This window comes from Lepidochelys kempii, chromosome 15 (genome assembly GCF_965140285.1).
Source record: "Lepidochelys kempii isolate rLepKem1 chromosome 15, rLepKem1.hap1, whole genome shotgun sequence".
Taxonomy (NCBI): domain Eukaryota; kingdom Metazoa; phylum Chordata; order Testudines; family Cheloniidae; genus Lepidochelys; species Lepidochelys kempii.
Window position 1 is genome coordinate 21,010,804 of NC_136394.1, and position 15,478 is coordinate 21,026,281.

At 41.3% G+C, this 15,478-nt stretch overlaps 1 protein-coding gene across 3 annotated transcripts in view; it reads right to left on the reverse strand.

The window, feature by feature from the left end:
- Nucleotides 1-15,478, reverse strand: part of ADGRD1 (adhesion G protein-coupled receptor D1) — a 242,185-nt gene that overhangs the window by 75,583 nt on the left and 151,124 nt on the right. For all 3 annotated transcript variants that reach the window (XM_073312940.2, XM_073312941.2, XM_073312938.2), the window contains 2 exons: nt 7,791-7,894; nt 2,980-3,091 (listed from right to left, as the gene is read on the reverse strand). In XM_073312940.2, the coding sequence (XP_073169041.2) occupies nt 2,980-3,091; nt 7,791-7,894 (216 nt within the window). The remainder of the gene's footprint in view (nt 1-2,979; nt 3,092-7,790; nt 7,895-15,478) is intronic.

Below are 15,478 nucleotides of genomic sequence, written 5' to 3' on the forward strand. Positions count from 1 at the left end.
GGAGAAGGTTTAAGCTAAATTGAAATACAGAACTCTTAAAATGAAATTAGTGTCTACACAGGAGTTTGCATCGGTTTCACTGAATAAGCTTAACTAAAGAGGTTTAATTAAACGATCCGCGTATGCGTGCAGACAGGGCCACAGTACCATAAGAGGCCAAGAGCTTGGTGAACATGGTCAGCTTTGGCAACAGCCACCCATAAAGAAGGAGCCTTCACCAGAAAGGCAACTGAGAATTCTTAGCATTTTAAAAGACTAGGTGGGGAGAGCAGGTGAGGAGCCAAAGGGCTTTTGTTCAAAACCCTGTATCAGTGGAAATTGCAAGAGAGAGACCATGACAATGAGATCATCTTTTTTGTCAATGTTGTTTTATTCCCTATATGTATTTTATTTCCCCCAAGACTGTCCTCTAGGTGAAGTTTTAGCAGCCTTCCTGATCTATTGAGCATTATTTTAGTGTGAGACTTCCCTTGTTTTCTATTTCAGATTGTATCACTGTTGCTGTTTTCTGCAGTCTGCATTTTATTTTCCATCTAAAGTTAAACCATTCGCTGTCATTTTCTCCCCAGCACCTTATCATGTTCACTCAGGACCTGCTAAGGTTTCAGCTGATAGGAAATTTGGGGTGAATTGTTCATTTTTCTTTCATGTTTTTATGTCAACCTTCACCCCTGAGCTGTGCACGTCAGGGGCTGACACATGGGTGGAAAGACAAATGCCATGGCTCCACAAATGACACTGCTCCTGAAAATCATCATCATCTAAAGCAAGGGTGCCAAGACATGAGAAACACAGGGCCATATTGGCAGATGTGGTGAGAGAAGGGCAGCATGGACCACTAGTGAGAAAAGTATAGCCCATGGACTATGCTTCCTTCCTTCCCTCCCTCCCACGGGGGGAGGGATAGCTTAGTGGTTTGAGCATTTGGCCTGCTAAACCCAGGGTTCTGAGTTCAATCCTTGAGGGGGCCATTTAGGGATCTCAGCTAAAAATTGGGGATTGGTCCTGCTTTGAGCAGGGGGTTGGACTAGATGACCTCTGAGGTCCCTTCCAACCCTGAGATTCTATGATGACTCCAGATGGTATGATATTAGAAATCAGGATTCCCTATATTCTATTCCTGGCTCTGCTATTGATTCACTGGGTGATCTTCTACTACTTTTTGTCCTCTCTGTGTTTGAGATCACTCTTCTGTAAAATGAAAATAAGGATACCCAGTTTTACAAAGTGCTTTTAGATCCTCAGATGAAAACTCTGTAAATGCCAGATATTAACAACTTACCAGAAGCCCACAGGATGCCAGTTGATTTGAATACAAATTTACCTATGTTTTGTGTTGCCCGAATGAAAAGCACACAGCTCTCATATGTGCTTGTACTGAAAACAGAAAGAATGACAGATGAATAAGAACCTGCATGTTGGTTGTCAAAAGCAGTATGGTACAGCCGCTGATCTCCAAAGCAGCCAAGTTTTGTTCTATTAAAAATCTGAAGTGCTGTGGAACATTATCTAAAAATAAGATGTTGTTTTCTCCTGATGCAGGAGGGAATTTACATCTTAGGATCCTGTGTTAATTTTAAATAGCTTTTTTTAATAAAAGCCACAAACACAAGTACATCAATGGTAACAAATTACATGTTCTTCCTCTGGTGGGAAGCCAGATCTATTTGCTCATTACATCTGTTGTGGGTAACTTGGCACATCCCTATTATTCTGGTCTAACAAATGGTATCAGTCCTGATCCTGCAGCTGCTTGGAGCAAGGAACTTTTCATCTGCAGGATGTGTCCATAGACTGAAGACCAGTACATCTCAGAGTTCAATATGGCCCATAGTTTTAAATGAAAAGTTAGTACATTGCTTTCAAAGTCTTATAAGAACTTCAAGGTGGGAGCGGTCCCTTCCTGAAAACAGGTACACACCTACAATTGGTCAATTCAGTCCATACTCACAAAGCAGCACCCTCAAGTAATGCTCTCTACCATCTCTGCCTGGCTAAGAAACTCTGTCCCATATTGGTAGACGATGACCTGGCTTTGGTTATGCACACCTTCATCACCTTCCACCTGAACTACAACAATGCTTATACCTGGGGCAAGGAGCCATCAGCCCTTAGGAAACTCCAGCCAGTGCAGAACCCTGCAGCGCGTCTCTTCAGCAGCATGGCTATCCCAAGCACATCAAACCTGTCTTCACTCTCTGCACTGGTTTTCCATAGAATACTGAATCAAGTTTAAGGTCTTGGTCCTTATCTTCAATTTGCTCAAATTGCCTAAGGCCATGACAGCCAAAAAATCATCTAAAACTCCAGGATAAGGACTGTGGTCAACAATTATGTTCCTTAGCACAACAGAACTTTCTGCCACACAAGTAAAGCTCATCTGTGCAGGAGACAGAGCTTTCTCAGGAGCTAGTCCAAGACTGAAGAACTTAACTGCCACAGGAACTAGGACCACCAGAAACCTCAACTCTTTCCACTCAAAATGCAAGGGGCACTTCTTCAATTTTCCTTGTCTAATGCAATATGCACATACTGGGAAAAAATCCTACCTATACAAAATGCTACAGCACATGCAATTTCCTCCCTGGAGAGAAAGGATGAACCAAACGTGATAGATGTTAGTTAGATTAATTAATGCACTAAGGTGTTTGGACACTATGGTGATGAGGGCAGTATGAGAATCTAGGTAGAATGGAACAGAATAGAAATAGTTTCATACATTTGATGATCAGCATCTCTGTTTTTATTTTTCAAATGCCAAGCACGGACGGATGCAGAGATAAAATAGTTTGGGGGTATAAAAGCCTTTAACTTGCTTTGTCTTGTGCTGTGGGTTAGGATATTTGGCTTAGAGGTGTGTTTAAAATAAGAGAAAGGTTGTAATACACACAATCTTGCTCTTGGCATGCTATATTTACGTCCATGGAGGTGACTTGCCAAAAAAAAAAAAAAAGGCAAAATGTGCTTTTAAATACTTACCATTCCAGGGCTGAATTGAAAGCTGATGAGAAGCAGGATCTGAGCCACCAGGATGGCAAAGGACAGGTTGGCGTGGATGTGGTAGCGTTGATTACGCATGGTGCTGACAGATCTGGGTGAAGGAGGAAAGGCTTATGAGTAAAACAATATTCCAAGAAGCAGTAATACATTTATGATTTATTTGCATGGGGTTATTTTTTATGATGCGGTTTTGAGTCCTTTCTTCCTTCAGGATTAAGCTGTGTTTAATCAGGTTCCCCAATATGCTGACACAACACTGAACAAACCAAAAGGATCGAGGTGCACATTAAGTAGCTCTACTAGTAATGGGTGGAAGAGTATTAATAAAGAGCCCGATCCTGCAAGGTGCTGAGCACTGAAGGATGTCAGTGGGCACAGAGGCAGATCAGCACCTTGCAGAAGACCCTCCACATCTTGCAGAATCCAGCCCAAATGACATCACAGCTTGATTTTAACTTGTATTCAACACAAGCATTTTATGCCTATTTCAGTAGGAATGAGTGACCCTAAAAAGGCTCAGATTTAGGTTTGACTTGGATAAGATTGCCAGCTTCGGGGCAGGGCGGGCACTGTATCTTTCTGTGCATCTGTGCAATACCTAGCTCAGTGGGGCCCTGACCCTGGTGATGTCACCTGGGCATTAACACAATACAAAAAGTCTGAACCTTTCTCTCTTAGCTCTAGAAAAGCAGGCTGAAAATCCTAAGAGAACAACACACTTTCTTAAAAGTTTTCTGGCACTCTTGCTTCGTTTCCCAGCCACAACCAGGAAGTGAAAAACCTCCACTTGTCTGAATATTTCAGATCCTCAACATAATTTGATTCTAAAAAGAGAAGAAGATTTAGGGACAGCAGATTTTCTTATTTAATCCAATGCCTGCCAGTCCCTATCTATCAGTTTTAACCCTTTCAGTAACTGGGCTGGATGTTTGGCATCATGAATGATAGTACTGTCCGTACACAAAGATAGGCACTTCCATCTTTCCTACACATCTTGCCGCATTGCCAACTGCTCATGATGATACATCATATAATGCCTGCCACCAGATGACACAATGACACAGGCTAGGTGGAAAACAAGTACAGCTTTTTTGTCGTGTTGGCTTTTTTTGTCATCGTTTTAGCCAACACCCATTTAGAATATCAAGGGTTTATTGAAGAGACATAGAGGTCTGTCTATCTATGTCCTACAAGTAATTCAAAGACACGTAGCGTTGCACAGTGCCAGTGTCTTTCTAGTTATGAACTTCATGTAGACATAAACTGAAGCATCACCAATCCAGAAAGCAAGTAAGGCTGCAGCACTCTTAGACACTGGCCATCTGTTGCCAGTGTGTACAGAAGCTAAGAACTCAACAGATTCCACTCTGCTTAGCTCACAGCCATTTAAAACTAGTTTGCAACATTTCCCTTCAGTTGTCCAATGAGGTCCTGTCCTCCAGTAAAAACTAATCAAATTATTTTAAGTGACATGGCATGGTTTCAAAGAAATGCTATGTATGAATGGTGTAACTCAGCCTTGTGACTATAAGCTGTGTCCAAGCTCTTCTTTTAAGTCTTCTGATGTTTCCCGTTTCCCTATAGGCTCCACAGCCCTGGTGTCTTCCTGGGAGCTGTATGAAGTAACATAGCTCCTTTCCTTCCCAAACCTTCTTCCATCCGCTGTTCTGCTCTCACAGTCAGAAGCAGCGAGGGATCCATGGAGTAGATCTCCCACTAGCAAAGGTGCTGACTGCCCAAGAACACACATGTAGCCTTTGGAGCCCTTTGGAAACTGGTGTTTCCATGTGTTATATTATCATAGTGCCTCAGAGCTCCAGCTGGGAACAGTGCGTCCATGCATGGCCTCTCAGACCAGGAGACTTAGAAGGAATATCACAGTGTTGGAACAAACTCAACAAACATGACAGCTAGTGTTTTGTTGTTGCTGTAGGGCAATAAACGCCTCATATAATCCAGCTTCTAAACCTGGTCCTCTTAACAGGATGCTCAGAAATTACACTTGAGTGAACAGATAAGCCCTTGAATGATTAGGAGGCAGTTGGTCTAGTGGCTAAGGCCCTGGACTGGGCTCAATGGACAAGGATTCTGTTCCCAGCTCTGCCACTGATTTGGTGTGTGACCTTGGGCAAGTCACTGCCTCTCTCTGTGCCTCTGTTTCCCTTCCCGTCCTTTGCCTTATCTATTTAGATTGTAAGCTCTTTGGGGCAAGGACTGTATCTTACTGTGTGTTTGTACAGCACCGAGCACAGTGGGCCCGGACTTCAGTTGATACTGTTGTTATACAAATAACAATCAATGATAAATGTCTATTTCATCCTCCTAACTGTCTCAAGAGCTGGATGGCAAAAGTCTTCCAGTGCAGAGAGACCACTAAAGGGCTTTCACATTACTAACAGGAGGCTGAAGTTGTGCAGAGGGCTTTAGCACAAGCACTGGAGTGAATTTCACTTGGTTTGTTGGATTTGTTTGTCCTACTAAGGGACTGTTTGAAAACGAGGCCAGCAGAGGTAGAGTAAGAGCTTGAAAACAAAGGTAGGATGATGTGATATAATTGTTTCAGTTCTGTGTGAAAAATATACGCCAAATTCATATAAATTAGAGATAGGAAAGATTTATTCCATCATCTTGCCCATTCCTATCTGCCAATGTAGGATTATAGTCTACTGAGTATTTTATATTTCAGCGTCAATTCTAAAGTTCTACATAGAATCATAGGACTGGAAGGGACCTTGAGAGGTCGTCTAGTCCAGGTCCCTGCACTCATGGCAGGACTAAGTATTATCTAGACCATCTTTTAGGCAATAAAACTTGAGATCAGGGTCTAGGCTATAGATTCTTCAGAAGAGTAACAAGCAATTTGGGGATGTTGGGGTTTTCTTTAAATATGTAAATGGCATTTTAATCCATTTTCATTTTTAACAATTAGTTTCTGTGTTAATGTGGTTGTATCTGGTATCTTTCATAGCCAAATCATCTTACCGCTCTTCACAATTAACTACACTGGGCTTGATTTTCATCTCACTTACACAGATGTAAACCAGGAATAACTCCAGTGAAGTCAAAGGAGTTACACCAAAGTGAGTGAGTGGAGAATCAATCCCATCATTTCCATATTTTTATAATACTGCATTGTGCTAGTATCTACAGGTGGGTGACTTATCTATGAATATGGAAATGCAGCATTAATTGCTACCTCCCCAAATTATATTCTGTATCCATCCCTGGAAGTCTCACTCTCTGTCTGAATTCTCACTGTGGTAAACAAATTGGCTGGCATGATGTGGGTCCTTTCTGAGTGCATCCTATTATCATTTTCATCACCTTGGTTTTTGGTCTCTATACTGCAGTGTGCTGCCCATTGTATTTTGTTCACTGTCTAAGTCAAGGCTCAAGTAACACAACTCAGAAATTGCTTTGAGAAGTCTCTTGGATAATTTTTCGGGCTCAGTATAAGATTGACTCAACCTAATTTTAGGTACAAGTTAGTGGCAGCCACTTAAACTATGAAAGAAACATGGTAGAGCAGGCAAATCCAGCTGGAAAAAGAGTGACTACGCATTTCCCTACGTCTAGATGACGAAGCTCTTTGAAAAAATAATGGGTGGAATTCACCCCTGTGCAAAGGACCACGCAAGGCTCTGCATCAGTCCCCAAACAGGTCACTAGCGAGCTGTCTCAGCATCCTGGAGAGAAGCTGATTAACAATTACATTGTTACCACCATAAAGTTGCCTTTAGTAAGAGTGGGGAAGCGTCTCCACAGAAATAAGGCAGCAGCAAGCAACGATGTATTCACAGCGGACTGAAAGCAAAGAACATCGTAACCAAAAATTAAAATCTCTTCCTAGCCTGCTGTGAAATTCATCCCCATGCAGTGGGGCCAGCAGAAGTCCTTTGCAGCACTTCCATCACACTTAAACTCGCCGGGGCCGCGGAAAACGCGGGGGCCATGGCCCCATCACTTTTAAAAGCAGCCATAAGGGCGAGTGATGGCGGGGAGGGGACGGGACAGAGAGAAGCAAACAGGGGGGTAGGGGGGCAGAGTCTTGGGGGAAAGAGGTGGCGCACGAGTGGGGCCTCGGGGGAAGGTGCAGCACAAAGGTGGGGGCTCAGGGAGAAGGGGCGGCACAAGGAGTAGGGCCATGGTTCAGGCGCTGGTGGCCCCCTGACTTTTAGGGAGCTTCCACCATTCCTTACCCTGGCCCCATTGAAGGCAACTGCAAAACTCAACTTGACCTCAGAAGGTGCAGTGTTTCACCGTGAGAGTTTTTGCCACAGCAGTCTCTTCTCCCTGAGCTTTCGGTGGCCGTTCTAATAACCCCTTCCCAAATGCCTGCAGCACAAGAGGATGAGCGACAAGAAGGAAGCATTGCCCCTGCATCCTGTCATGCCTCTTTATACAGCCTTGCTTCGGATGAACATAAAGGCAAACGTGAAGTCCCAGTCCTGCAGTCCTTACTCAGGCTAAACTCCCATCGACCTCAGTATCAGCCCTGATACCAGCCTCAAACCCTCTTTTCAAATTCTAAAACCAGAGCAAAACGAGATATATATTACAAGGATGTAAGTTGCTATTTAAAGACTTTCCCATTCTGGGAAATTAAACTGAGGAACAACCAACCGTTACAAATTTATGTGTAGAATCTAATTAAAGGGGCTTAGGGAATTAATAACCTTTGAACACCTGAAAATATCCAGTTCGGTGGTCTGAAATGAAAATGTTTGCATTAAACTGCCAGACTTTTAGGGTGATATTTGCTCAGCAGGTATACAGTTAAAATTACTCACGACAGTATAGCAAACGTGACCAGAGTGATAGTCAAACAGAAGATGGACAGGGAGCAGCCGATGTAAGTGATGGATGACAGCACCATCTGGTGTTGAGGAGTCAGCTGTGCAAAAAGGGAAAACAAAAATGTAATCTATTAATTGATTTAGTATGCTAGAGAACCATATATTCTGGTGAAGGTCTGCCCACTCTATGTGGTAATTCAGGTAATGTGGCTTTGTTCTTCCTTAGACTGTAGCTCCACCCCAGTGCACACTTCCCTATATCAGCAAGTTCTAGCAAGAGAAATGTATTGAACTATCTGAACCTAAAGTCAAACACCATGGGCTCTCAGATTTCTGTGTCATTTTGGTTCCTCTCTTATATTTCCTACGACTGTATTTCCTCAGAAGAGGTTCGGTTTAATCTACATTGCTGTGATAGTGTCAACCCTGAGATTAGATAACGCAATAGAAAGCAGTTTATCCAGGCTGTACAAGCAAAGGCAAGGGTTGTTTAGCTTTTTTAAAACTTTTATGACACTTTGCAAATGCTCTCACACTGCAATAACTTACATCGTATAAATGCTGTCAGTGCTCCGCAATAGTGAGACCTGACAAACCAAGGCAGCCAGTAAATCATGACTGCTTACAGGTGGTTTCCAAACAATACTGTAATCTTTTTTATGTGTCGTATTTGTAGTGCCCATTAAAGAAGCCAGATTGACACTAGTGATATGAAGTCCTGCACAGAATCACAGAACAAGCTAAAGCATGGGCAGCAGAAATGTGAACATCTCACATCACCCTCAACTCTGACCTTCTGTAGGGGCAAAGAAGGAATTCAATTTCCATAAGCACTGAATCCTTGGCCTCTCCATGTTAATCAGGGTGATCATTAAGGTGATGCATTCTGTGACATGGATATTCTCTAGTTCCTCAGGGCAGGGACTCTGGCTATGTCTACACTACGGACCTTACAGCGGCAAATCTGTATTGCTTCAGCTGCGCTATGCCGACAGGAGAGAGCTCTCCCGCCGGGATAATTAAACCACCCCCAATGAGTGGCAAGTAGCTATGTCAGCAGGAGAGAATCTCCCACTGACAGCGCTGTCCACACCAGTGCTTTAGTTGGTGAAACTTATGTAGGTTGGGGTGTGTTTTTTCACACCCCCTGTGACCAACAAAAGTTTTGCCAACACAAGTGCTAGGGTAGAACAAAGTCTCTGTTTCTGCTGTTGATCATAAATTATTCAGGAACAGTGTTCTCATTTTCCATGTAAAGTCCTCAGTTTGGAGGAAAAGTGACAAGAAAAGCCACATCTAGTTAAGGGAGCCAGGCACTATTAACATATAGTAAAGGATAGTTGGGCAGGGGACCATTTTCCCATCCTGCAAGAATTAAAAATAAAAAATTCCCCATCCTAAATCAGTTTAAAAGTCATAAACTCCACATCTAGATCCGGTCAAACAAAATGTTTTGTTTAGATAATTCAAAACATTTCATTTCAATTACGGCCTTTTCACTTTTTAAAAAACTAACAAATTAATTTATATTTCTAAACAAAAGGTTGTTTCAAACCAAAAAAAGTGAATTTGTCACTTGAAAAATGTAGAAATAGGGATGTTTTAATAAAATTAGGATGTTTTAATAATCTTGACACTTTTTTGGCATAATTTTTTTGATGTGGGAAATTTGTGGAAACCAATCCTTCATCATGAAGGGTTTCAGTTTCAACAAATTAGCATTTTCCAACAAAAAGCATTTTGACAAAAAATTTCTCACCAGCTTTAATAATTAGCTTTCCATTAAAAGTCCTTGGGGGGGGGAAGGGGGAGATAAAATCCCGTATTCTTATGCAGAAGCAACCGTTCACTCTAAATAGAGTCAATAATGGTGTATTTTGTAGATATACATTTTTTGTACTGTAATTATCCAACAACTGTACCAATTCATGGGCAGTAATTTTTCCAGTGGCATGGATTCCACCCTTGAGGAAAGGCTGTGAAGCATTAAATGATACAGCAGCACAGGAGTGAGACAGACAACCGTTGCTATGATACTACAGTCCCCAGGAAATGTGATATGGCCTTTTCGTATTTTCTCTTTCAGCCAGAGACAAGACACATTTCTTGCCACTGACTTGGTTAGCTCCAAATATGGAGTCAAAATGTTGGACCACAGAGAGGAGTGCACATTAACCCTACAAAAACATCCCAACTGTGCCCCCTTGTGTGCCATCCCCCTCAGATTACTCCTGCAATACGAATAATTTGTGGGGGAGGTGGGCAAAGTTTAGGAGATGTTTCTGGATCAGGGATGTACATGCACAAAACATACAGACCATATCCCCTGATTGCTAGGACATTCATGTCTTTTGTTATGGGGCACCTGCTGGTCCATAGGCTTTGTAGGAGCTAGGATTTTACCGTGTAAGTTTCAACTGGATAAACAGGACCACTGGGCTCAACATTTCCTAGTGGTTAAGAGCTCTGCTTTGGGCTCTCCATACCTCCAGCGAGACACCAACTGCCAGAAAATGCCCACCCCAGAGGTCACAGTTGCTCACCAGTGATTGAAATTTACACTACCATGGGATACTATTTGCATTAAGGAATGCAGATAAGGGCTGTAACTGAAAGGTAGCCTCTTATTATCATGTCTGGGGAGTCAATATATGAGAGCCAGAGGATCCACCTAGTGGAAGTAAGTAAACATAGGTTATTTTATTTTATTTTTTTATAAAGGCAAAGCCTTCAGTTTTTTCACTCTTGTTAAGTTAAAGATAAACAAGAATTACCTAACAAGCCTTTTCCATCTCTAATTTATGAGTCTCAGAAATTATCCACAGTAATGAATTAAGATGACGTATACACTCCAAATCACCCAACACCTCTCAGTCCTATTAAAGGCAAGGAGAGCTCCATGCATCTAGAATTTCCAGGCTTGAACCTATATTCCTCAGAACAAGGAATGAAAAGAAAACTACTGTCCACAACAACGGTTGATGTGAGGAATACATTAAAACCTAAAATGGTTCATTTAGGGCCCAGTTCTGTGAGGTGGCAAGTACCCTCAGCTCACTGAAGCCATGGAGAGTTGAAAGTACTCAGCCTCTTAGGCCCTTAATAAATCCCCAGCTCTGTCTTGTAATGATCTGCCTCTGGCAAAGCTCTGGTACTCAATCTTCCATTAATATACTCCTTCAGCCACATGGATATGCTGGAAAAAATGTGTGGGCTGCTATCATTCAAACAAACAAACTAAACCATCAGATCAGAGACAGACACAGAGAAGTTTACATGCCAACTAGTAACAATAGTGATCAATGGGCATGGGTATTACACAGAAAAGCTCTTTACCACGTGAATTCCAGGGAGTGGGATGCAATGCTATAGGAAGGCATGGGATGATCTCTGGGGCTCAGGGCCTTATTCCAGAAGACTGGAATAGCCATAGAAAATAGTGCGGGAGAGTAGATATGCCATATTTCAAGCACCAGCTCTTTCCTGCCTTCTCGCACATACCTGCTGTTATCTCAATGACACGTTCCAACCAGACATAGATCTCATTATGAAACATAACATACATATTTTTTTAAAAGGGGACCTGGAACCACAAATGACCATGCACCATGAGTTACAAAGAAACAGTTTCCTGAGGGTGAGGGGAAACAGAGTATCATTCCTAATACACTGATTTCATTTAAATTTGTCCCCTCGTCATGTTTTTGTGGATTTTTCAGATTTTTAATATCGCTTATTGTATAACATGAAATTCAAGCAGGTAACCTTGCCAAAAAGGACAGATACCTAGCTATACAATTTTGTAGTCCAAGACAAAAATGACCATCTGTTCCATTAATGATGCAGCTAGATTATATTGTACCATAAGGCTTTCTTTTTCATTCCAAAGAAGCTAACTAGAGGAAAGAAGATTAAAGAGCATCAAGGGCAACCCTGAGCAATCTGTGAAGAATTCTGATGAGACCAAGGCTCAGGATTGTTCCATTTCACCAAAGAATTTTTCCTTGCTTGTGACGGATTTTGCTTCATGACTTCTCTGACTGTATGGGTCATTTTCATACAGTGTAACGCTCTGTAGAAAGTTGAAAGTTGATATAGCCTTGGGTGTTAGTAATCATAAATACATAAAATACAGATGTTTCCTAGTGGCACTCTTTACAGACTCTCAAAACAAAAGCTCAATGTCCAGATGATCTTCCATCTTTTTTTTCCCCATGTTGACAGCTTTCTCCCTGAAAATGCCCATAACTCTATAGCAAAAACACTCAACAGTTTCATAGCTGTATCCATCTATTGAATGCATCTATTTTCTGCTGATATTTTTTCCCAGTTATTTACTCATAAGAAAGAAAAGTCATTGCATGGCTGTAAAAAAATTATCTCTAAGTTTCAGGGGACTAGATGACTCCAGAGACTTGTAAGGACAAAACTAACCTGGAAATCCTAAGGCACAACATTTATTCTCTTATCTTTATCATGATGATGATAATGAAAAAACGAATACAATTTTACTCACTAATCAAAAATATTACCCAATGCAAGTTATAATTGTTGTTAATATTAAGATATATTTAGAAAACATAACTTATGGGAAAAGGTTGAAAGAATTGGCATGTTTAGTCACAGAAGAGACGCTTAAGGGGGATGGGACAAAATATATAAAGTCTGTTGTAAAGAAGAGGAAGAACAATTGTTCTTCAGGTCCACTGAGGGTCAGAAAAGAAGTATTCAGCTTAGCTTGCAGCAAGGGAGATTTAATTTGGCTATTAGAGGGAAAAAAACTTTCTAGCTATAAGGATAGTTAAACCTGGTACTGGTTACCTAGCGAGGTTGTGGAATTCCTATCATTAGAGTTTTTAAAGAACAGGATAGACAAGCATCTGTCAGGGATGGTCTAGGTATATTTAACCCTGCCTTAGCATAAGGGGAATGGACTAAATGACCTCTTGAGGTGCCTTCCAGCCCTACATTTCTATAATTCTATGATGGGACAGAATATATCTTTCACCTCTGTGTTACTGGTTCAAATCCAGCTAAGGGTGGCTAAAAAATTGTTACAAAATTAATTTGTTGATATAAATCTAGTTCCCAACAGACAAGTGCCAGATCACAGAAACCACCAGCACATATGGCACTAACTGGCAATCATGTTCGGGATCCCTTCAGACTGTCCAAAGACTGAATGGGCCGTGGAATTATGAAGTATCCTCTCTGGCTCCTCCAGGTGAGAGCTCGGGCACATTACACTGTGCTTACCCAGGCTGTATCTGTTCTGTGCTTAAACAGAAGATTCAGTCTCCAGGGCCGTCAAACTGGCATTCACTGATTCCCTAGATCAGAGGTCTCAACAGGAGTGTGGGGCAGAATGTATTCAGAGGGGAAGGGGAGCTTTAGGGGAGAAAAAATATCTTACTGCACACAGCAAATTTTACCCAGAGGAATGAATTAACTAGCAAAGCTGATTCCTCCAGACATAGCAGGTCCTCAGATGGTGCTGTGCCTTTGACTCTAGATGGCGCTGTGCATTTTGACAGATTTCTGTTAAGTTTGCATATCATTATACAAAGTCGTTGCCATCTGTACGTGAATCCGTTTGCTATGACGCAGTGTGTGCATTTAGTTGTAAGCATCAACTACAGTGTAGACTTGCTCTTATTACAATGGATCATTGGCTCTGTCTGAATCAATGCCTTACTGTTTTTAATATTTAGTGAGAATTGCATGGTTTGTTTGTTTTTTTAATCAGCACATGTGCTTGGGTGGCGGTCAGGGGCGTAAACGCCTACAGACACAAAGAAGGGGGGCAGAATCAGATAAGTTTGAGAACCACTGCCGTAGATTCTCTCTCAGGGCAGTGGGCATTGTCCAGGACTCTCTGTTCTATGCCCCTTTCTGGATCCCTCGTTTTGGGCCTTACTCTGTACTCCTGTCCCTTCTTTCTCAATCTTTGTCCCCCACAATTAGTTGATCCCCATGTTTTCTTTGGACTTTTCCCCAGATATTTATTGGTTTTGTACACGGGGACCAAACAGGCCAGAATTTTTCACACTAAATTAAATTAAAGCACTAAATTAAAACATTCTTTTTTTAAAAAAATCTCATAATATAAAATATTTGTCTTTAGAGACAAAGTGCCAGAGAGCTGAGTTTCCAAACAATATAGACTTGCGTCGTGTTTTGTCAGCTTTGATCCTGAAGACATCTGTAATGCTATAGACTTCAGCTGACAGTTTTACAAGTATAGCCACCAAAACCAATGGCATTTGCTGATTTGTTAAACTATTTTGTCCTTTTTCTTTCCAATTATCAATGTGTCTTTTTTTAAAGACAAGTTCCTGACTTAAAAAAAAAGGCCCAAAAAATAGTGATTTTAAAGATCTCAAGAAAAGATCCCTGAGCACAATGCAATCTGTAGAGAATGTTACCCAAAACTAGGGTTTGCATTTTATAATGTTACTTACTGGTATGAAATACACCCTGTGTTTTTCCTTGTGTGGTGAGACAAATTATTTAAGAAGAGGAAGATTTGTGTTGGATTCGGGGTTGGGTTTATTTTGCTTTTATATGGTACGTACATAAAAATATGAGGCTGTTTTTTCCCTTGACTGTCTGGTAGAAATGAGGGGCATGGTAATTATAGTCTTGCTCTGAATGCAGACACAGTAGCAGGTTATATTTCACTGCCCCCTCTGGTCAGCCTTTATAAAAACCTTTGTTCTCAAAAGAATCATTAATATCATGAAGTCACATACAATTACATATTTTGCGACCCTATTTGTACAACTGAACTGTAATCTACCAAGAGACAATCTGGCTACTGCATCCTAGGTGTAAATCAACTCTAAATAGGTGCCAACAAAAATAAATGTCATGTGAAACCATTTTTTTCTGCCTGTTGGGTTAAAAACTAGGTACCAATTGCCCCTATTGCAGATGCATCTCTCAAATGCAATCTTAATCAAATTAAGAAAGGGATGAATAATTAACTTTGGTGGCAAGAGTATTTCAGAGACATTGCAATGCCGGCCCTGGCTGATGAGGCAAATGTTTCAGATTGCTTCCAGAAAGGTTGCTAAAATTGACTTTCAATCCAGAGGGGGGTTTATTTATACAGTAACAAAATACCAACTAATACAAATTGCTGATTTCCTTCAGCTTGCCAGAGCACTTTGCTTAGGGATCTTGGACTACAATTTTCAAATTAACATTCTGAGCTTACTTTATAAGGCTCCCTTTGGAAATAGACCTGCTGAGACCATAAGTATGTCTTTGACATGCACAAAATGAAATTTGTGGGGAGAATTTGTTGGGAGGAGTAAGTATGTAACTCACAGGCATTGTACAATTTCTACTTAAAGAAGAAAAAGTCCACCACACAGAGTCAATAGAGACTCTCTTTTAATGAAGCCACAATTTATCAGATACCAAACGAATAAAGTAAAGGAGCATCTGAGAGTCACACTATGCAGTAGGACACTCAACAGCAGCTGTTTCCAGCAGCTCTGCTTTTGAATTCATGTTCTCCATTAGCTCGCTGTCTCCTAGCGATCAACATAAAGTGCTACAGAGGGGACTTGTCATGTTTTAAAGAAGCATTCTCTTCACAGCAGCCCAGCTGCACAGCTGCTTATTAAAAAAGTTTTCACTGTGACAAGTCGAATCTTAACGTCTCCAAAGGTTTC